Raw genomic sequence first — 24,227 nt, 5'->3', positions numbered from 1 at the left:
GAGCACTTCTGTTGTGTTTTGGAGTTTGTACGTGCTTCTGAGTTTTTACGTGTTTTGGAGCTTGTATGTGTTTTGTCTCATGGGCCACCTTAAATATACTTTCATTTATTCACTCCACATAAAATGTAATAAATAAATCATATAATACAAAGAACATTTCAACTTTTAACTATTTAAATTTTCAGCTTTTTCCTTTTAAACAAATTTAAAGTGAAACAACACAAAACATAGCAAACCACAACACAATTAAATCTAAATTATAATATGAAAACAAAAAGAAGATGCACATTATCTGTCATATGGGCCTGCATGAATAAACTTTCTGAATCCTTTATCAACTGTATATAGTTGTGGATGATTACCATACCTTTCTAATGTGACGTTGTTGTCCCTGGCCTTCTTTCTCTCTCTTTCCCTCCCGCTCTGTTCCTGTGCCCAGTGCAAGCACAAGGCTCACGTGCGGAGTGAAGCGGGAAAAAGTGCAAGAGAGAGGGTGAGAGAAAGAAAAAACAAAACAAAACATGGCTCCCACTAAGGAGCCAGCTTGCGTCGTTCACTTCAAAGACTGCTCTAAGAGCCATTTTGTTCGCGACCGACACATCACTATTCAGTACGTAGCAATGTGGTATATACTGTAACTGCTGTAAGAGAAGCAGGGAACACCCTGGAGAGATCACAGGGTTACAGACACTGAATCTGCGTGTGTGTGTGTGTTTCCTGCTAGGTCCCAGCAAACTACTGAATAAACAGAATATTTGCTCTATTGGCTTAAATCTTTCAAGTCCTAAAACTAAGTAGAACAGAAGCAAAAGTCATGCATTTGATTATAATTTTTTTCTGACATAGTTTGATTAATGTTTTTTTGTTTATTGAAGCTACTGCAGGTCAGAATGAAAACAACTTTTAATTCCACTATTCTTGATCTCATGATACAATACAATACAACTTTATTTATAAAGCACATTTAAAACCGAAGGTACACCAAAGAGCTTTACAACAAGGTTTAAATACAAGATATAAGATAAAAGGCTATAACAGAGTACAAAAAATGATGTTACACTGCTCTCACACAGAGGCGTTGTGAATGCCTTGTTATTCTCAAATATGACTTATGCTGCTGCACAGCCGAAACTTTATATACTGTAAATTGAATAACGTCTGCTTATCTATATTTGTTCTCTAAATAGGTAATAGTACACGTTAGCTGGATCAGCTACATCACTAGCCATTATTAGCTTATTATTATTAGCTTTCTGAGCCACAGTACACTGGTATATCGGTAGCTGCCAGCCAAGGAGCTGATGTACTTTTATTGTCTTACTGTGTGTATATTTTATATTCTGGTATATATTGTGACAGCACAAATACTGCAGATGAAGGACAGAGAAGCTGAAACAGCAAAAAGACAAAAGGAGAGACCGAAAAGAAACAGGTAACAGTGAAGGTAGTCAAAGTTAGAGACTGGAAGGAAAAATGAGGTGAGCAGATGGGGAGTTAGTGAAGTTAGGTGGAACAACATAAAATCACCTCATAAAAATGGGTGAAAAAAAAATCCCCAAATGATTTTGACAAGCATTTGATGAATGTTTTGTGTGCTTTCCTGTAGCACTCTTAAAATGTCAGTGGACATTTGAAAAAGAACTTATGGATTGATATGAATGGTAGCATTTATTCCGCAGTCACCCGTGTGGCTCCTGGCTGCGGCTAAGGACGTAGAACAGCTCATCTACTAATGGGAAGCTCTGTGGTTTGATCCTCATCTGTTCCAGTCCGCTACATGTCCTTGGGCAAGTTGCTGTCCAATGGATCCATCAAAGAATAAATGTTAGATAGAAAGCACTTGTGCAGAAGAAGTGTCTAAAAAGAGTGCTTGTATGAATGGGTGAATGAGGCAAGTTGTGTAAAGTGCTTTGCCATCTCAGATGGGTTGGCTAGGATAGGATAGGATAGGATAGGCTGCCACTACACTGAAATCTATTTTTCTCCTCTCGGAACCAAGAGTAGAATCTGCAGAATAAAGGTAGGGTTTGTATGAACTTGATGTAAAAGAGACTAAAACAATGCTTGGCATTTTACTTGTTTTATGTGCTTTACTACAACTTGTTCCTTAACTTACTTTGGAGTGTTATGATGAGCCTTTTCCTTAAGTTTAGGGTCTACTTTAAAAGCATCAATCCATTAATTTTCCACCGCTTATTCAGGTTTTTGCTGTGGGGCATCAGTCTGAGCAGAGGAACCCGGACTTACCTCTCACCAGCTGGCTGTTCTGGCTGATCAGGAGGAACACAGAGTCGTTCAGATATAATCTCTCCACAAAGTCCTGAGTCTGCCCTGGGAGCTCCTCCCAGTAGGGATCAAGAATATCTCCTAGGTGAGGTGAGCCGCACCTCACCTAGGAGGTGTCCAAAAGGCATTCTATGTCATGGTCCTGGGTCTTTGACTCAGTATTTTGAATTGCAATTCCTTATTCTTAGTTAAGAGTATCCTTAATCTTGCATTCTTTATGGCTGAAGTCTTGTAGTTTTCGGATAAGGATTTTGATTTTTTGTTCTCTGTTTGTTTTCTTGTATTTGTGTCAGTGTATTTGTGTCACTGATGTGCCATTCCATACCCTGCCACCTACTGGTTGTTTAATGCTACTATAGATGTATGATGGTTCATTGTACTTATTTTTATTTAACCTGTCATGCATTATAATGAAAACCTCAATCAAGATTTGGCAGGAGGACAATAGGAGAAAGGTAATTGGATGGTTAATGCACACACCTTTAACCATGACAATAACTACCATTGCTCCACCTGCACATATTTGCCTGCTCATAAAAGGAGGAGCTCAAATCAGAAAGCACTTTCTTCCACTTCAGAAGACGACATACAAGCAGAGAAGTAATATGTAAGTAATCCTATAAAAAAAGAAATAACTGACATCAACATGTGATATTTAAGGTGAACTGTTTTTGTGTGTTCTTTTTTCCTTCTGTAATCAGTTTAGAATATATTGAGTCACACATGAGTTACTCAACGACGTTCAAAAAATCACTGATAAAATATTAACAAAAATGTATTTATTTATAACTTCTTTGCCTATTTTTTTCTCCTGGAAAGTTTTTTGTTTCAAAAATACTAGGAAGAAAACTTAAGGTGTTTGAGAGAATAATGGTTTACAATATCGCATTCAACATGATGTACAGCATGTCTAACTGAATCTCGGATCCATAATCATCCCTTTCTCTAATATTCAATGATACTTTGATGACCAATCAACTATAAAGTTTTTTCTGTCATCCATTATTAATACTATGCTTTTCGTTCAAACAAACAGTGTACTGAAACATGTAGACTAATTGTGAAACTATTATGAACTAAAGAAAAGTGAAAAGTTGCAGAAGTATACCGAGAAAGCCCTGGTAGGAAAAATATTTATGACTAGAAAGAATACAAGGGACTTTTAAATGTAAAGTTTCCATCATGAATTAAAAAAGGAATATGTTAGAACTTTAATGTTTAAAGTTTTTAATGAAATAAAATTTTTTATTCTATGGATGGTTAAACAAAATAAAATTTCTATTGTGGACAGATTATGTTTTTAGGCTCTCTAATACATGTTATCCACATCAATTATCATTTTTAGAGAAGGCAACAGGGAAACACGATCACCATGGGTGAAAAGATTGGTGTCAGATTTCTTCTATTTGTTGGTAAGACAAACGTATATTCATGAGAAACTGTTATATTTAGTTTAATTATCTAACCACATGTAAAAATAACAAAATAGTTTCTACTAAGTCTGCACAGCTACCACACCAATATCAACAACTGCAGCCCCAACAACAACCATAACTGCGGTAACAACTACAGATGCTCCAACAACAACCACAGTGATAGCAACAACTGCTCAAACAACTACAACAGCTGCACCCACAAACACAGCTACCCCCACAACAACCACAGCTGCTCCAACAACAACTACAGCTGCTCCAACAACAACCACAACTGCTTCATCAACAACCACAACTGTGGCCACAACTGCAGCTGCTCCAACAACAACTACAGCTGTTCCAACAACAGCCACAGCTTCCCCAACAACAACAACAACACCCTCAACCACAGCTGCACCCACAACAACTACAGCTGCTCCAACAACAACTACCACTGCACCCACAATAACCACAGCTACCATAACAACCACCACAACTGCTCCAACAACAACTACAGCTGCCCCAACAACAACCAAAGCTTCCTCAACAACAACAACAGCAACAACACCCTCAACCACAGCTGCTCCAACAACAACCACAACTGTGGCCACAACTGCAGTTGCTCCAACAACAACCACAACTGCTCCAACAACAATCACAGCTGCTCCAACAACAACCACAACTGCACCCACAAAAACCACAGCTGCTCCAACAACAACTACAGCTGCTCCAACAACAACTACAACTGCTCCAACCACAACTGCCGCCCTAACAACAGCCACAACTGCACCAACAACAACCACAGCTGCCCCAACAACAAGCACAGCTTCCTCAACAACAACAACAACAACAACAACTCCCTCAACCACAGCTGCTCCAACAACAACCTCAGCTGCTCCAACAACAACTACAGCTGTTCCAACAACAACCACAACTGTCTCCCCAACAACTACCACAATTGCACCCACAACAAACACAGCTGCTCAAACAACTACTACAGCTGCTCCAACAACAACCACAGCTTCCCCAAAAACAACAACAACACCCTCAACCACAGCTGCAACCACAACAACCACAGCTGCTCCAACAACAACTACAGCTGCTCCAACAACAACCACAACTGCACCCTCAACAACAACTACACCAACAACAACCACAGCCGCCCCAACAACAACCACAGCTTCCTCAACAACAACAACAACAACAACTCCCTCAACCTCAGCTGCTCCAACAACAACTACAGCTGCGCCAACAACAACCACGACTGCACCCTCAACAACAACTGCACCCACAACAACCACATCTTCTCCAACAACAACTACAGCTGCTCCAACAACAACCAAAGCTTCCCCAACAGCAACAACAACAACAACTGCACCCTCAACTACAGGTGCTCCAACAACAACAACCACTGCTCCAACAACCAACACCACAACTGCGCCAACCACAACTGCCGCCGTAACAACAGCCACAACTGCCCCAACAACAACCACAGCCGCCCCAACAACAACTACAGCTGACCCAACAACAACCACAGCTGCTCCCACAACAACTACAGCTGCCCCAACAACAACCACAGCTTCCCAAACAACAACAACAACAACACCCTCAACCACAGCTGGACCCACAACAACTACAGCTGCTCCAACAACAACCACAGCTGCACCCACAACAACCACAGCTGCTCCAACAACAACTACAGCTGCTCCAACAACAACCACAACTGCTCCAACAACAACCACAGCTTCCCCAACAACTACAACAACACCCTCAACCACAGCTGCAACCACAACAACCACAGCTGCTCCAACAACCACTACAGCTGCTCCAACAACAACCACAACTGCTCTAACAACAACCACAACTGTGGCCACAACTGCAGCTGCTCCAACAACAACTACAGCTGCTCCAACAACAACCACAACTGTCTCCCCAACAACTACCACAATTGCACCCACAACAACCACAGCTTCCCCAACAACAATAACACCCTCAACCACAGCTGCACCCACAACAACTACAGCTGCTCCCACAACAACCACAGCTGCTCCAACAACAACTACAGCTGCTCCAACAACAACCACATCTTTGCCACCAACAACAACAACAACACCCTCAACCACAGCTGCTCCAACAACAACTACAGCTGCTCCAACAACAACCACAGCTTTGCCACCACCAACAACAACAACACCCTCAACCACAGCTGCACCCACAACAACTACAGCTGTTCCAACAACTACCACAACTGCACCCACAATAACTACAGCTACTCCAACAACAACCACAACTGCACCCACAACAACCACAACTGCTCCAACAACAACTACAGCTGCTCCAATAACAACCACAACCGTTGCCCAAACAACAACAACCACAACTGCGGCCTCAACAAAAAATGCTCCAACAACAATAACAACTGCACCCTCAACCACAGCTGCTCCAACAACAACCACAGCTGCTCCAACAAGAACCACAACTGAGGCCACAACAACCACAGCTTCGCCAACAACAACCACAGCTGCACCAACAACAACCACAGCTTCCCCAACAACAACAACAACACCCTCAACCATAGCTGCAACCACAACAACCACAGCTGCCCCAACAACAACCACAGCTTCCTCAACAGCAACAACAACAACAACTGCACCCTCAACTACAGGTGCTCCAACAACAACCACAACTGTGGCCACAACTACAGCTGCTCCAACAACAACCACAACTGCTCCAACAACAACCACAACTGAGGCCACAACAACCACAGCTTCGCCAACAACAACTACAGCTGCTCAAACAACAACCACAGCTTTGCCACCAACAACAACAACAACACCCTCAACCACAGCTGCTCCAACAACAACTACAGCTGTTCCAACAACAACCACAACTTCCGCCCCAACAACTACCACAACTGCACCCACAACAACCACAGCTGCTCCAACAACAACTACAGCTGCTCCAACAACAACCACAACCGTTGCCCAAACAACAAGAACCACAACTGTTGCCCCAACAATCACAACAACTCCCTCAACCACAGCTGCTCCAACAACAACTACAGCTGCCCCAACAACAACCACAGCTGCTCCAACAACAACTACAGCTGTTCCAACAACAACCACAACTGTGGCCACAACTGCAGCTGCTCCAACAACAACTACAGCTGCTCCCACAACAACCACAGCTGCTCCAACAACAACTACAGCTGCTCCAACACCAACCACAGCTTCCCCAACAACAACAACACCCTCAACCACAGCTGCACCCACAACAACCACAGCTGCTCCAACAACCACTACAGCTGCTCCAACAACAACCACAACTGCTCTAACAACAACCACAACTGTGGCCACAACTGCAGCTGCTCCAACAACAACTACAGCTGCTCCAACAACAACCACAACTGTCTCCCCAACAACTACCACAATTGCACCCACAACAACCACAGCTTCCCCAACAACAATAACACCCTCAACCACAGCTGCACCCACAACAACTACAGCTGCCCCAACAACAACCACAACTTCCTCAACAACAACAACAACAACAACTCCCTCAACCACAGCTGCTCCAACAACAACTACAGCTGCCCCAACAACAACCACAGCTGCTCCAACAACAACTACAGCTGTTCCAACAACAACCACAACTGCACCCACAAAAACCACAGCTGCTCCAACAACAACTACAGCTGCTCCAACAACAACTACAACTGCTCCAACCACAACTGCCGCCCTAACAACAGCCACAACTGCACCAACAACAACCACAGCTGCCCCAACAACAAGCACAGCTTCCTCAACAACAACAAACACAACAACTCCCTCAACCACAGCTGCTCCAACAACAACCTCAGCTGCTCCAACAACAACTACAGCTGTTCCAACAACAACCACAACTGTCTCCCCAACAACTACCACAATTGCACCCACAACAAACACAGCTGCTCAAACAACTACTACAGCTGCTCCAACAACAACCACAGCTTCCCCAAAAACAACAACAACACCCTCAACCACAGCTGCAACCACAACAACCACAGCTGCTCCAACAACAACTACAGCTGCTCCAACAACAACCACAACTGCACCCTCAACAACAACTACACCCACAACAACCACATCTTCTCCAACAACAACTACAGCTGCTCCAACAACAACCACAGCTTCCCCAACAGCAACAACAACAACAACTGCACCCTCAACTACAGGTGCTCCAACAACAACAACCGTTGCTCCAACACCCACAACCACAACTGCGCCAACCACAACTGCCGCCGTAACAACAGCCATAACTACACCAACAACAACCACAGCCGCCCCAACAACAACCACAGCTTCCTCAACAACAACAACAACAACAACTCCCTCAACCTCAGCTGCTCCAAAAACAACTACAGCTGCGCCAACAACAACCACGACTGCACCCTCAACAACAACTGCACCCACAACAACCACATCTTCTCCAACAACAACTACAGCTGCTCCAACAACAACCAAAGCTTCCCCAACAGCAACAACAACAACAACTGCACCCTCAACTACAGGTGCTCCAACAACAACAACCACTGCTCCAACAACCAACACCACAACTGCGCCAACCACAACTGCCGCCGTAACAACAGCCACAACTGCCCCAACAACAACCACAGCCGCCCCAACAACAACTACAGCTGACCCAACAACAACCACAGCTGCTCCCACAACAACTACAGCTGCCCCAACAACAACCACAGCTTCCCAAACAACAACAACAACAACACCCTCAACCACAGCTGGACCCACAACAACTACAGCTGCTCCAACAACAACCACAGCTGCACCCACAACAACCACAGCTGCTCCAACAACAACTACAGCTGCTCCAACAACAACCACAACTGCTCCAACAACAACCACAGCTTCCCCAACAACTACAACAACACCCTCAACCACAGCTGCAACCACAACAACCACAGCTGCTCCAACAACCACTACAGCTGCTCCAACAACAACCACAACTGCTCTAACAACAACCACAACTGTGGCCACAACTGCAGCTGCTCCAACAACAACTACAGCTGCTCCAACAACAACCACAACTGTCTCCCCAACAACTACCACAATTGCACCCACAACAACCACAGCTTCCCCAACAACAATAACACCCTCAACCACAGCTGCACCCACAACAACTACAGCTGCTCCCACAACAACCACAGCTGCTCCAACAACAACTACAGCTGCTCCAACAACAACCACATCTTTGCCACCAACAACAACAACAACACCCTCAACCACAGCTGCTCCAACAACAACTACAGCTGCTCCAACAACAACCACAGCTTTGCCACCACCACCAACAACAACACCCTCAACCACAGCTGCACCCACAACAACTACAGCTGTTCCAACAACTACCACAACTGCACCCACAATAACTACAGCTACTCCAACAACAACCACAACTGCACCCACAACAACCACAACTGCTCCAACAACAACTACAGCTGCTCCAATAACAACCACAACCGTTGCCCAAACAACAACAACCACAACTGTTGCCCCAACAACAACAACCACAACTGCGGCCTCAACAAAAAATGCTCCAACAACAATAACAACTGCACCCTCAACCACAGCTGCTCCAACAACAACCACAGCTGCTCCAACAACTACCACAACTGCACCCACAACAACCACAGCTGCTCCAACAACAACTACAACTGCTCCAACAACAACCACAACTGAGGCCACAACAACCACAGCTTCGCCAACAACAACCACAGCTGCTCCAACAACAACCACAGCTTCCCCAACAACAACAACAACACCCTCAACCATAGCTGCAACCACAACAACCACAGCTGCTCCAACAACAACCACAGCTTCCTCAACAGCAACAACAACAACAACTGCACCCTCAACTACAGGTGCTCCAACAACAACCACAACTGTGGCCACAACTGCAGCTGCTCCAACAACAACTACAGCTGCTCCAACAACAACCACAACTAATCCAACAACAACCACAACTGAGGCCACAACAACCACAGCTTCGCCAACAACAACTACAGCTGCTCAAACAACAACCACAGCTTTGCCACCAACAACAACAACAACACCCTCAACCACAGCTGCTCCAACAACAACTACAGCTGTTCCAACAACAACCACAGCCGCCCCAACAACAACCACAGCTTCCTCAACAACAACAACAACAACAACTCCCTCAACCTCAGCTGCTCCAACAACAACTACAGCTGCGCCAACAACAACCACGACTGCACCCTCAACAACAACTGCACCCACAACAACCACATCTTCTCCAACAACAACTACAGCTGCTCCAACAACAACCAAAGCTTCCCCAACAGCAACAACAACAACAACTGCACCCTCAACTACAGGTGCTCCAACAACAACAACCACTGCTCCAACAACCAACACCACAACTGCGCCAACCACAACTGCCGCCGTAACAACAGCCACAACTGCCCCAACAACAACCACAGCCGCCCCAACAACAACTACAGCTGACCCAACAACAACCACAGCTGCTCCCACAACAACTACAGCTGCCCCAACAACAACCACAGCTTCCCAAACAACAACAACAACAACACCCTCAACCACAGCTGGACCCACAACAACTACAGCTGCTCCAACAACAACCACAGCTGCACCCACAACAACCACAGCTGCTCCAACAACAACTACAGCTGCTCCAACAACAACCACAACTGCTCCAACAACAACCACAGCTTCCCCAACAACTACAACAACACCCTCAACCACAGCTGCAACCACAACAACCACAGCTGCTCCAACAACCACTACAGCTGCTCCAACAACAACCACAACTGCTCTAACAACAACCACAACTGTGGCCACAACTGCAGCTGCTCCAACAACAACTACAGCTGCTCCAACAACAACCACAACTGTCTCCCCAACAACTACCACAATTGCACCCACAACAACCACAGCTTCCCCAAAAACAATAACACCCTCAACCACAGCTGCACCCACAACAACTACAGCTGCTCCCACAACAACCACAGCTGCTCCAACAACAACTACAGCTGCTCCAACAACAACCACATCTTTGCCACCAACAACAACAACAACACCCTCAACCACAGCTGCTCCAACAACAACTACAGCTGCTCCAACAACAACCACAGCTTTGCCACCACCAACAACAACAACACCCTCAACCACAGCTGCACCCACAACAACTACAGCTGTTCCAACAACTACCACAACTGCACCCACAATAACTACAGCTACTCCAACAACAACCACAACTGCACCCACAACAACCACAACTGCTCCAACAACAACTACAGCTGCTCCAATAACAACCACAACCGTTGCCCAAACAACAACAACCACAACTGCGGCCTCAACAAAAAATGCTCCAACAACAATAACAACTGCACCCTCAACCACAGCTGCTCCAACAACAACCACAGCTGCTCCAACAACTACCACAACTGCACCCACAACAACCACAGCTGCTCCAACAACAACTACAACTGCTCCAACAACAACCACAACTGAGGCCACAACAACCACAGCTTCGCCAACAACAACCACAGCTGCTCCAACAACAACCACAGCTTCCCCAACAACAACAACAACACCCTCAACCATAGCTGCAACCACAACAACCACAGCTGCTCCAACAACAACCACAGCTTCCTCAACAGCAACAACAACAACAACTGCACCCTCAACTACAGGTGCTCCAACAACAACCACAACTGTGGCCACAACTGCAGCTGCTCCAACAACAACTACAGCTGCTCCAACAACAACCACAACTGCTCCAACAACAACCACAACTGAGGCCACAACAACCACAGCTTCGCCAACAACAACCACAGCTTCGCCAACAACAACTACAGCTGCTCAAACAACAACCACAGCTTTGCCACCAACAACAACAACAACACCCTCAACCACAGCTGCTCCAACAACAACTACAGCTGTTCCAACAACAACCACAACTGCCGCCCCAACAACTACCACAACTGCACCCACAACAACCACAGCTGCTCCAACAACAACTACAGCTGCTCCAACAACAACCACAACCGTTGCCCAAACAACAAGAACCACAACTGTTGCCCCAACAATCACAACAACTCCCTCAACCACAGCTGCTCCAACAACAACTACAGCTGCCCCAACAACAACCACAGCTGCTCCAACAACAACTACAGCTGTTCCAACAACAACCACAACTGTGGCCACAACTGCAGCTGCTCCAACAACAACTACAGCTGCTCCCACAACAACCACAGCTGCTCCAACAACAACTACAGCTGCTCCAACACCAACCACAGCTTCCCCAACAACAACAACACCCTCAACCACAGCTGCACCCACAACAACCACAGCTGCTCCAACAACCACTACAGCTGCTCCAACAACAACCACAACTGCTCTAACAACAACCACAACTGTGGCCACAACTGCAGCTGCTCCAACAACAACTACAGCTGCTCCAACAACAACCACAACTGTCTCCCCAACAACTACCACAATTGCACCCACAACAACCACAGCTTCCCCAACAACAACAATACCCTCAACCACAGCTGCTCCAACAACAACTACAGCTGCCCCAACAACAACCACAGCTGCTCCAACAACAACTACAGCTGTTCCAACAACAACCACAACTGCACCCACAAAAACCACAGCTGCTCCAACAACAACTACAGCTGCTCCAACAACAACTACAACTGCTCCAACCACAACTGCCGCCCTAACAACAGCCACAACTGCACCAACAACAACCACAGCTGCCCCAACAACAAGCACAGCTTCCTCAACAACAACAACAACAACAACTCCCTCAACCACAGCTGCTCCAACAACAACCTCAGCTGCTCCAACAACAACTACAGCTGTTCCAACAACAACCACAACTGTCTCCCCAACAACTACCACAATTGCACCCACAACAAACACAGCTGCTCAAACAACTACTACAGCTGCTCCAACAACAACCACAGCTTCCCCAAAAACAACAACAACACCCTCAACCACAGCTGCAACCACAACAACCACAGCTGCTCCAACAACAACTACAGCTGCTCCAACAACAACCACAACTGCACCCTCAACAACAACTACACCCACAACAACCACATCTTCTCCAACAACAACTACAGCTGCTCCAACAACAACCACAGCTTCCCCAACAGCAACAACAACAACAACTGCACCCTCAACTACAGGTGCTCCAACAACAACAACCGTTGCTCCAACACCCACAACCACAACTGCGCCAACCACAACTGCCGCCGTAACAACAGCCATAACTACACCAACAACAACCACAGCCGCCCCAACAACAACCACAGCTTCCTCAACAACAACAACAACAACAACTCCCTCAACCTCAGCTGCTCCAACAACAACTACAGCTGCGCCAACAACAACCACGACTGCACCCTCAACAACAACTGCACCCACAACAACCACATCTTCTCCAACAACAACTACAGCTGCTCCAACAACAACCAAAGCTTCCCCAACAGCAACAACAACAACAACTGCACCCTCAACTACAGGTGCTCCAACAACAACAACCACTGCTCCAACAACCAACACCACAACTGCGCCAACCACAACTGCCGCCGTAACAACAGCCACAACTGCCCCAACAACAACCACAGCCGCCCCAACAACAACTACAGCTGACCCAACAACAACCACAGCTGCTCCCACAACAACTACAGCTGCCCCAACAACAACCACAGCTTCCCAAACAACAACAACAACAACACCCTCAACCACAGCTGGACCCACAACAACTACAGCTGCTCCAACAACAACCACAGCTGCACCCACAACAACCACAGCTGCTCCAACAACAACTACAGCTGCTCCAACAACAACCACAACTGCTCCAACAACAACCACAGCTTCCCCAACAACTACAACAACACCCTCAACCACAGCTGCAACCACAACAACCACAGCTGCTCCAACAACCACTACAGCTGCTCCAACAACAACCACAACTGCTCTAACAACAACCACAACTGTGGCCACAACTGCAGCTGCTCCAACAACAACTACAGCTGCTCCAACAACAACCACAACTGTCTCCCCAACAACTACCACAATTGCACCCACAACAACCACAGCTTCCCCAACAACAATAACACCCTCAACCACAGCTGCACCCACAACAACTACAGCTGCTCCCACAACAACCACAGCTGCTCCAACAACAACTACAGCTGCTCCAACAACAACCACATCTTTGCCACCAACAACAACAACAACACCCTCAACCACAGCTGCTCCAACAACAACTACAGCTGCTCCAACAACAACCACAGCTTTGCCACCACCAACAACAACAACACCCTCAACCACAGCTGCACCCACAACAACTACAGCTGTTCCAACAACTACCACAACTGCACCCACAATAACTACAGCTACTCCAACAACAACCACAACTGCACCCACAACAACCACAACTGCTCCAACAACAACTACAGCTGCTCCAATAACAACCACAACCGTTGCCCAAACAACAACAACCACAACTGTTGCCCCAACAATCACAACAACTCCCTCAACCACAGCTGCTCCAACAACAACTACAGCTGCCCCAACAACAACCACAGCTGCTCCAACAACAACTACAGCTGTTCCAACAACAACCACAACTGTGGCCACAACTGCAGCTGCTCCAACAACAACTACAGCTGCTCCCACAACAACCACAGCTGCTCCAACAACAACTACAGCTGCTCCAACACCAACCACAGCTTCCCCAACAACAACAACACCCTCAACCACAGCTGCACCCACAACAACCACAGCTGCTCCAACAACCACTACAGCTGCTCCAACAACAACCACAACTGCTCTAACAACAACCACAACTGTGGCCACAACTGCAGCTGCTCCAACAACAACTACAGCTGCTCCAACAACAACCACAACTGTCTCCCCAACAACTACCACAATTGCACCCACAACAACCACAGCTTCCCCAACAACAATAACACCCTCAACCACAGCTGCACCCACAACAACTACAGCTGCCCCAACAACAACCACAACTTCCTCAACAACAACAACAACAACAACTCCCTCAACCACAGCTGCTCCAACAACAACTACAGCTGCCCCAACAACAACCACAGCTGCTCCAACAACAACTACAGCTGTTCCAACAACAACCACAACTGTGGCCACAACTGCAGCTGCTCCAACAACAACTACAGCTGTTCCAACAACAACCACAACTGTGGCCACAACCACAGCTGCTCCAACAACAACTACAGCTGCTCCCACAAAAACCACAGCTGCTCCAACAACAACTACAACTGCTCCAACAACAACCACAACTGAGGCCACAACAACCACAGCTGCTCCAACACCAACCACAGCTTCCCCAACAACAACAACACCCTCAACCACAGCTGCACCCACAACAAGTACAGCTGCTCCAACAACTACCAAAACTGCACCCACTATAACCACAGCTGCTCCAACAACAACCACAACTGCACCCACAACAACCACAGCTGCTCCAACAACAACAACCACAGCTGCTCCAACAACAACTACAGCTGCCCCAACAACAACTACAGCTGCTCCAACAACAACCACAACTGCTCCAACAACAACCACAACTGAGGCCACAACAACCACAGCTGCTCAAACAACAACCAAAGCTTTGCCACCAACAACAACAACAACACCCTCAACCACAGCTGCTCCAACAACAACTACAGCTGCTCCAACAACAACTACAGCTGCCCCAACAACAACCACAGCTTCCTCAACAACAAAAACAACAACACCCTCAACCACAGCTGCTCCAACAACAACAACAACTGTGGCCACAACTGCAGCTGATCCAACAACAACTACAGCTGCTCCAACAACAACCACAACTGCTCCAACAACAACCACAACTGAGGCCACAACAACCACAGCTTCGCCAACAACAACTACAGCTGCCCCAACAACAACCACAGCTTCCTCAACAACAAAAACAACAACACCCTCAACCACAGCTGCTCCAACAACAACAACAACTGTGGCCACAAGTGCAGCTGCTCCAACAACAACTACAGCTGCTCCAACAACAACCACAACTGCTCCAACAACAACCACAACTGAGGCCACAACAACCACAGCTTCCCCAACAGCAACAACAACAACAACTGCACCCTCAACTACAGGTGCTCCAACAACAACAACCGCTGCTCCAACACCCACAACCACAACTGCGCCAACCACAACTGCCGCCGTAACAACAGCCACAACTGCACCAACAACAACCACAGCTGCCCCAACAACAACCACAGCTTCATCAACAACAACAACAACAACAACAACAACTCCCTCAACCACAGCTGCTCCAACAACAACTACAGCTGCCCCAACAACAACCACAACTTCCTCAACAACAACAACAACAACAACTCCCTCAACCACAGCTGCTCCAACAACAACTACAGCTGCCCCAACAACAACCACAGCTGCTCCCACAACAACTACAGCTGCCCCAACAACAACCACAGCTTCCCAAACAACAACAACAACAACACCCTCAACCACAGCTGCACCCACAACAACTACAGCTGCTCCAACAACAACCACAGCTGCACCCACAACAACCACAGCTGCTCCAACAACAACTACAGCTGCTCCAACAACAACCACAACTGCTCCAACAACAACCACAACTGTCTCCCCAACAACCACAGCTTCCCCAACAACAATAACACCCTCAACCACAGCTGCACCCACAACAACTACAGCTGCTCCCACAACAACCACAGCTGCTCCAACAACAACCACAACTGTGGCCACAACTGCAGCTGCTCCAACAACAACTACAGCTGCTCCAACAACAACCACAACTGTGGCCACAACTGCAGCTGCTCCAACAACAACTACAGCTGCTCCAACAACAACCACAGCTTCCTCAACAACAAAAACAACAACACCCTCAACCACAGCTGCTCCAACAACAACAACAACTGTGGCCACAAGTGCAGCTGCTCCAACAACAACTACAGCTGCTCCAACAACAACCACAACTGCTCCAACAACAACCACAACTGAGGCCACAACAACCACAGCTTCCCCAACAGCAACAACAACAACAACTGCACCCTCAACTACAGGTACTCCAACAACAACAACCGCTGCTCCAACACCCACAACCACAACTGCGCCAACCACAACTGCCGCCGTAACAACAGCCACAACTGCACCAACAACAACCACAGCTGCCCCAACAACAACCACAGCTTCATCAACAACAACAAAAACAACAACAACTCCCTCAACCACAGCTGCTCCAACAACAACTACAGCTGCCCCAACAACAACCACAACTTCCACAACAACAACAACAACAACAACAACTCCCTCAACCACAGCTGCTCCAACAAGAACTACAGCTGCCCCAACAACAACCACAACTTCCACAACAACAACAACAACAACAATAACAACAACAACTCCCTCAACCACAGCTGCTCCAACAACAACTACAGCTGCCCCAACAACAACTACAGCTGCTACAACAACAACCACAGCTTCCCAAACAACAACAACAACAACACCCTCAACCACAGCTGCACCCACAACAACTACAGCTGCTCCAACAACAACCACAGCTGCACCCACAACAACCACAGCTGCTCCAACAACAACCACAGCTGCTCCAACAACAACCACAGCTTCCCCAACAACAACAACAACACCCTCAACCATAGCTGCAACCACAACAACCACAGCTGCTCCAACAACAACCACAGCTTCCTCAACAGCAACAACAACAACAACTGCACCCTCAACTACAGGTGCTCCAACAACAACCACAACTGTGGCCACAACTGCAGCTGCTCCAACAACAACTACAGCTGCTCCAACAACAACCACAACTGCTCCAACAACAACCACAACTGAGGCCACAGCAACCACAGCTTCGCCAACAACAACTACAGCTGCTCAAACAACAACCACAGCTTTGCCACCAACAACAACAACAACACCCTCAACCACAGCTGCTCCAACAACAACTACAGCTGTTCCAACAACAACAACAACTGCCGCCCCAACAACTACCACAACTGCACCCACAACAACCACAGCTGCTCCAACAACAACTACAGCTGCTCCAACAACAACCACAACCGTTGCCCAAACAACAAGAACCACAACTGTTGCCCCAACAATCACAACAACTCCCTCAACCACAGCTGCTCCAACAACAACTACAGCTGCCCCAACAACAACCACAGCTGCTCCAACAACAACTACAGCTGTTCCAACAACAACCACAACTGTGGCCACAACTGCAGCTGCCCCAACAACAACCACAGCTGCTCCAACAACAACTACAGCTGCTCCCACAACAACCACAGCTGCTCCAACAACAACTACAGCTGCTCCAACACCAACCACAGCTTCCCCAACAACAACAACACCCTCAACCACAGCTGCACCCACAACAACCACAGCTGCTCCAACAACCACTACAGCTGCTCCAACAACAACCACAGCTGCTCCAACAACAACCACAACTGCTCTAACAACAACCACAACTGTGGCCACAACTGCAGCTGCTCCAACAACAACTACAGCTGCTCCAACAACAACCACAACTGTCTCCCCAACAACTACCACAATTGCACCCACAACAACCACAGCTTCCCCAACAACAATAACACCCTCAACCACAGCTGCACCCACAACAACTACAGCTGCTCCCACAACAACCACAGCTGCTCCAACAACAACTACAGCTGCTCCAACAACAACCACATCTTTGCCACCAACAACAACAACAACAACACCCTCAACCACAGCTGCTCCAACAACAACTACAGCTGCTCCAACAACAACCACAGCTTTGCCACCACCAACAACAACAACACTCTCAACCACAGCTGCACCCACAACAACTACAGCTGTTCCAACAACTACCACAACTGCACCCACAATAACAACATCTACTCCAACAACAACCACAACTGCACCCACAACAACCACAACTGCTCCAACAACAACTACAGCTGCTCCAATAACAACCACAACCGTTGCCCAAACAACAACAACCACAACTGTTGCCCCAACAACAACAACCACAACTGCGGCCTCAACAAAAAATGCTCCAACAACAATAACAACTGTACCCTCAACCACAGCTGCTCCAACAACAACCACAGCTGCTCCAACAACTACCACAACTGCACCCACAACAACCATAGCTGCTCCAACAACAACTACAACTGCTCCAACAACAACCACAACTGAGGCCACAACAACCACAGCTTCGCCAACAACAACCACAGCTGCTCCAACAACAACCACAGCTTCCCCAACAACAACAACAACACCCTCAACCATAGCTGCAACCACAACAACCACAGCTGCTCCAACAACAACCACAGCTTCCTCAACAGCAACAACAACAACAACTGCACCCTCAACTACAGGTGCTCCAACAACAACCACAACTGTGGCCACAACTACAGCTGTTCCAACAACAACTACAGCTGCTCCAACAACAACCACAACTGCTCCAACAACAACCACAACTGAGGCCACAACAACCACAACTGAGGCCACAACAACCACAGCTTCCCCAACAGCAACAACAACAACAACTGCACCCTCAACTACAGGTGCTCCAACAACAACAACCGCTGCTCCAACACCCACAACCACAACTGCGCCAACCACAACTGCCGCCGTAACAACAGCCACAACTGCACCAACAACAACCACAGCTGCCCCAACAACAACCACAGCTTCATCAACAACAACAACAACAACAACAACTCCCTCAACCACAGCTTCGCCAACAACAACTACAGCTGCCCCAACAACAACCACAGCTTTGCCACCAACAACAACAACAACACCCTCAACCACAGCTGCTCCAACAACAACTACTGCTGTTCCAACAACAACCACAACTGCCGCCCCAACAACTACCACAACTGCACCCACAACAACCACAGCTGCTCCAACAACAACTACAGCTGCTCCAACAACAACCACAACTGCTCCAACAACAACCACAACTGTCTCCCCAACAACCACAGCTTCCCCAACAACAATAACACCCTCAACCACAGCTGCACCCACAACAACTACAGCTGCTCCAACAACAACCACAGCTTTGCCACCACCAACAACAACAACACCCTCAACCACAGCTGCACCCACAACAACCACAGCTGCTCCAACAACCACTACAGCTGCTCCAACAACAACCACAACTGCTCTAACAACAACCACAACTGTGGCCACAACTGCAGCTGCTCCAACAACAACTACAGCTGCTCCAACAACAACCACAATTGCACCCACAACAACCACAGCTTCCCCAACAACAATAATACCCTCAACCACAGCTGCACCCACAACAACTACAGCTGCCCCAACAACAACCACAACTTCCTCAACAACAACAACAACAACAACAACTCCCTCAACCACAGCTGCTCCAACAACAACTACAGCTGCCCCAACAACAACCACAGCTGCTCCAACAACAACTACAGCTGTTCCAACAACAACCACAACTGCACCCACAAAAACCACAGCTGCTCCAACAACAACTACAGCTGCTCCAACAACAACTACAACTGCTCCAACCACAACTGCCGCCCTAACAACAGCCACAACTGCACCAACAACAACCACAGCTGCCCCAACAACAAGCACAGCTTCCTCAACAACAACAACAACAACAACTCCCTCAACCACAGCTGCTCCAACAACAACCTCAGCTGCTCCAACAACAACTACAGCTGTTCCAACAACAACCACAACTGTCTCCCCAACAACTACCACAATTGCACCCACAACAAACACAGCTGCTCAAACAACTACTACAGCTGCTCCAACAACAACCACAGCTTCCCCAAAAACAACAACAACACCCTCAACCACAGCTGCAACCACAACAACCACAGCTGCTCCAACAACAACTACAGCTGCTCCAACAACAACCACAACTGCACCCTCAACAACAACTACACCCACAACAACCACATCTTCTCCAACAACAACTACAGCTGCTCCAACAACAACCACAGCTTCCCCAACAGCAACAACAACAACAACTGCACCCTCAACTACAGGTGCTCCAACAACAACAACCGTTGCTCCAACACCCACAACCACAACTGCGCCAACCACAACTGCCGCCGTAACAACAGCCATAACTACACCAACAACAACCACAGCCGCCCCAACAACAACCACAGCTTCCTCAACAACAACAACAACAACAACTCCCTCAACCTCAGCTGCTCCAACAACAACTACAGCTGCGCCAACAACAACCACGACTGCACCCTCAACAACAACTGCACCCACAACAACCACATCTTCTCCAACAACAACTACAGCTGCTCCAACAACAACCAAAGCTTCCCCAACAGCAACAACAACAACAACTGCACCCTCAACTACAGGTGCCCCAACAACAACAACCACTGCTCCAACAACCAACACCACAACTGCGCCAACCACAACTGCCGCCGTAACAACAGCCACAACTGCCCCAACAACAACCACAGCCGCCCCAACAACAACTACAGCTGACCCAACAACAACCACAGCTGCTCCCACAACAACTACAGCTGCCCCAACAACAACCACAGCTTCCCAAACAACAACAACAACAACACCCTCAACCACAGCTGGACCCACAACAACTACAGCTGCTCCAACAACAACCACAGCTGCACCCACAACAACCACAGCTGCTCCAACAACAACTACAGCTGCTCCAACAACAACCACAACTGCTCCAACAACAGCCACAGCTTCCCCAACAACTACAACAACACCCTCAACCACAGCTGCAACCACAACAACCACAGCTGCTCCAACAACCACTACAGCTGCTCCAACAACAACCACAACTGCTCTAACAACAACCACAACTGTGGCCACAACTGCAGCTGCTCCAACAACAACTACAGCTGCTCCAACAACAACCACAACTGTCTCCCCAAAAACTACCACAATTGCACCCACAACAACCACAGCTTCCCCAACAACAATAACACCCTCAACCACAGCTGCACCCACAACAACTACAGCTGCTCCCACAACAACCACAGCTGCTCCAACAACAACTACAGCTGCTCCAACAACAACCACATCTTTGCCACCAACAACAACAACAACACCCTCAACCACAGCTGCTCCAACAACAACTACAGCTGCTCCAACAACAACCACAGCTTTGCCACCACCAACAACAACAACACCCTCAACCACAGCTGCACCCACAACAACTACAGCTGTTCCAACAACTACCACAACTGCACCCACAATAACTACAGCTACTCCAACAACAACCACAACTGCACCCACAACAACCACAACTGCTCCAACAACAACTACAGCTGCTCCAATAACAACCACAACCGTTGCCCAAACAACAACAACCACAACTGTTGCCCCAACAACAACAACCACAACTGTGGCCTCAACAAAAAATGCTCCAACAACAATAACAACTGCACCCTCAACCACAGCTGCTCCAACAACAACCACAGCTGCTCCAACAACTACCACAACTGCACCCACAACAACCACAGCTGCTCCAACAACAACTACAACTGCTCCAACAACAACCACAACTGAGGCCACAACAACCACAGCTTCGCCAACAACAACCACAGCTGCTCCAACAACAACCACAGCTTCCCCAACAACAACAACAACACCCTCAACCATAGCTGCAACCACAACAACCACAGCTGCTCCAACAACAACCACAGCTTCCTCAACAGCAACAACAACAACAACTGCACCCTCAACTACAGGTGCTCCAACAACAACCACAACTGTGGCCACAACTGCAGCTGCTCCAACAACAACTACAGCTGCTCCAACAACAACCACAACTAATCCAACAACAACCACAACTGAGGCCACAACAACCACAGCTTCGCCAACAACAACTACAGCTGCTCCCACAAAAACCACAGCTGCTCCAACAACAACTACAACTGCTCCAACAACAACCACAACTGAGGCCACAACAACCACAGCTGCTCCAACACCAACCACAGCTTCCCCAACAACAACAACACCCTCAACCACAGCTGCACCCACAACAAGTACAGCTGCTCCAACAACTACCAAAACTGCACCCACTATAACCACAGCTGCTCCAACAACAACCACAGCTGCTCCAACAACAACAACCACAGCTGCTCCAACAACAACTACAGCTGCCCCAACAACAACTACAGCTGCTCCAACAACAACCACAACTGCTCCAACAACAACCACAACTGAGGCCACAACAACAACAACTACAACTGCACCCTCAACTACAGGTGCTCCAACAACAACTACAGCTGTTCCAACAACAACCACCACTATCGCCCCAACAACTACCACAACTGCACCCACAACAACCATAGCTGCTCCAACAACAACTACAGCTGCTCCAACAACAACCACAGCTTCCCCAACAGCAACCACAGCTTCCCCAACAACAACAACAACACCCTCAACCACAGCTGCAACCACAACAACCACAGCTGCTCCAACAACAACCACAGCTTCCTCAACAGCAACAACAACAACAACTGCACCCTCAACTACAGGTGCTGCAACAACAACCACAACTGTGGCCACAACTGCAGCTGCTCCAACAACAACTACAGCTGCTCCAACAACAACCACAGCTTCCCCAACGACAACAATACCCTCAACCACAGCTGCACCCACAACAAGCACAGCTGCTCCAACAACTACCAAAACTGCACCCACTATAACCACAGCTGCTCCAACAACAACCACAACTGCACCCACAACAACCACAGCTGCCCCAACAACAACCACAGCTGCTCCAACAACAACTACAGCTGCTCCAACAACAACCACAACTGCTCCAACAACAACCACAACTGAGGCCACAACAACCACAGCTTCGCCAACAACAACTACAGCTGCTCAAACAACAACCACAGCTTTGCCACCAACAACAACAACAACACCCTCAACCACAGCTGCTCCAACAACAACTACAGCTGCTCCAACAACTACAGCTGCCCCAACAACAACCACAGCTTCCTCAACAACAAAAACAACAACACCTTCAACCACAGCTGCTCCAACAACAACAACAACTGTGGCCACAACTGCAGCTTCGCCAACAACAACCACAACTGCTCCAACAACAACAACACCCTCAAACACAGCTGCTCCAACAACAACTACAGCTGCTCCAACAAGAACCACAGCTTCCCCAACAACAACAACACCCTCAACCACAGCTGCTCCAACAACAACTACAGCTGCTCCAACAAGAACCACAGCTTCCCCAACAGCAACAACAACTACAACTACACCCTCAACTACAGGTGCTGCTGCTCCAACAACCACAACCACAACTGTACCAACCACAACTGCCGCCCTAACAACAGCCACAACTGCACCAACAACAACCACAGCTGCCCCAACAACAGCCACAGCTGCTACAACAACAACTACAGCT

The 24,227-nt window shown here is 47.9% G+C and overlaps 1 protein-coding gene and 1 pseudogene across 1 annotated transcript in view; both read left to right on the top strand.

Annotated features, from left to right (window-relative positions):
- LOC146643020 (uncharacterized) overlaps window positions 1-24,227 on the top strand; it is a 41,448-nt gene that overhangs the window by 4,155 nt on the left and 13,066 nt on the right. Inside the window, 21 exon segments of the mRNA XM_085396884.1 lie at window positions 4,318-4,636; window positions 5,321-5,782; window positions 6,740-7,035; window positions 7,258-7,789; window positions 8,480-9,423; window positions 9,919-10,089; window positions 10,279-10,623; window positions 11,653-12,141; window positions 12,280-12,443; window positions 13,506-13,963; window positions 14,105-14,700; window positions 14,815-14,993; window positions 15,198-15,497; window positions 16,491-16,671; window positions 18,154-18,511; window positions 18,677-18,999; window positions 19,912-20,351; window positions 21,414-21,871; window positions 22,013-22,130; window positions 22,878-23,016; window positions 23,374-23,631. Of these exon segments, the coding sequence (XP_085253010.1) occupies window positions 4,318-4,636; window positions 5,321-5,782; window positions 6,740-7,035; window positions 7,258-7,789; window positions 8,480-9,423; window positions 9,919-10,089; window positions 10,279-10,623; window positions 11,653-12,141; window positions 12,280-12,443; window positions 13,506-13,963; window positions 14,105-14,700; window positions 14,815-14,993; window positions 15,198-15,497; window positions 16,491-16,671; window positions 18,154-18,511; window positions 18,677-18,999; window positions 19,912-20,351; window positions 21,414-21,871; window positions 22,013-22,130; window positions 22,878-23,016; window positions 23,374-23,631 (7,530 nt within the window).
- LOC146643021 (uncharacterized) lies at window positions 20,730-21,364 on the top strand (annotated as a pseudogene).

The sequence above is a fragment of the Rhamphochromis longiceps genome, linkage group LG22 (assembly GCF_057381845.1).
Source record: "Rhamphochromis longiceps isolate RC_006_pf linkage group LG22, R_longiceps_female_GT1.1, whole genome shotgun sequence".
In the NCBI taxonomy this organism is placed as follows: Eukaryota; Metazoa; Chordata; class Actinopteri; order Cichliformes; family Cichlidae; genus Rhamphochromis; species Rhamphochromis longiceps.
This window is presented reverse-complemented; position numbering and strand designations above follow the sequence as displayed.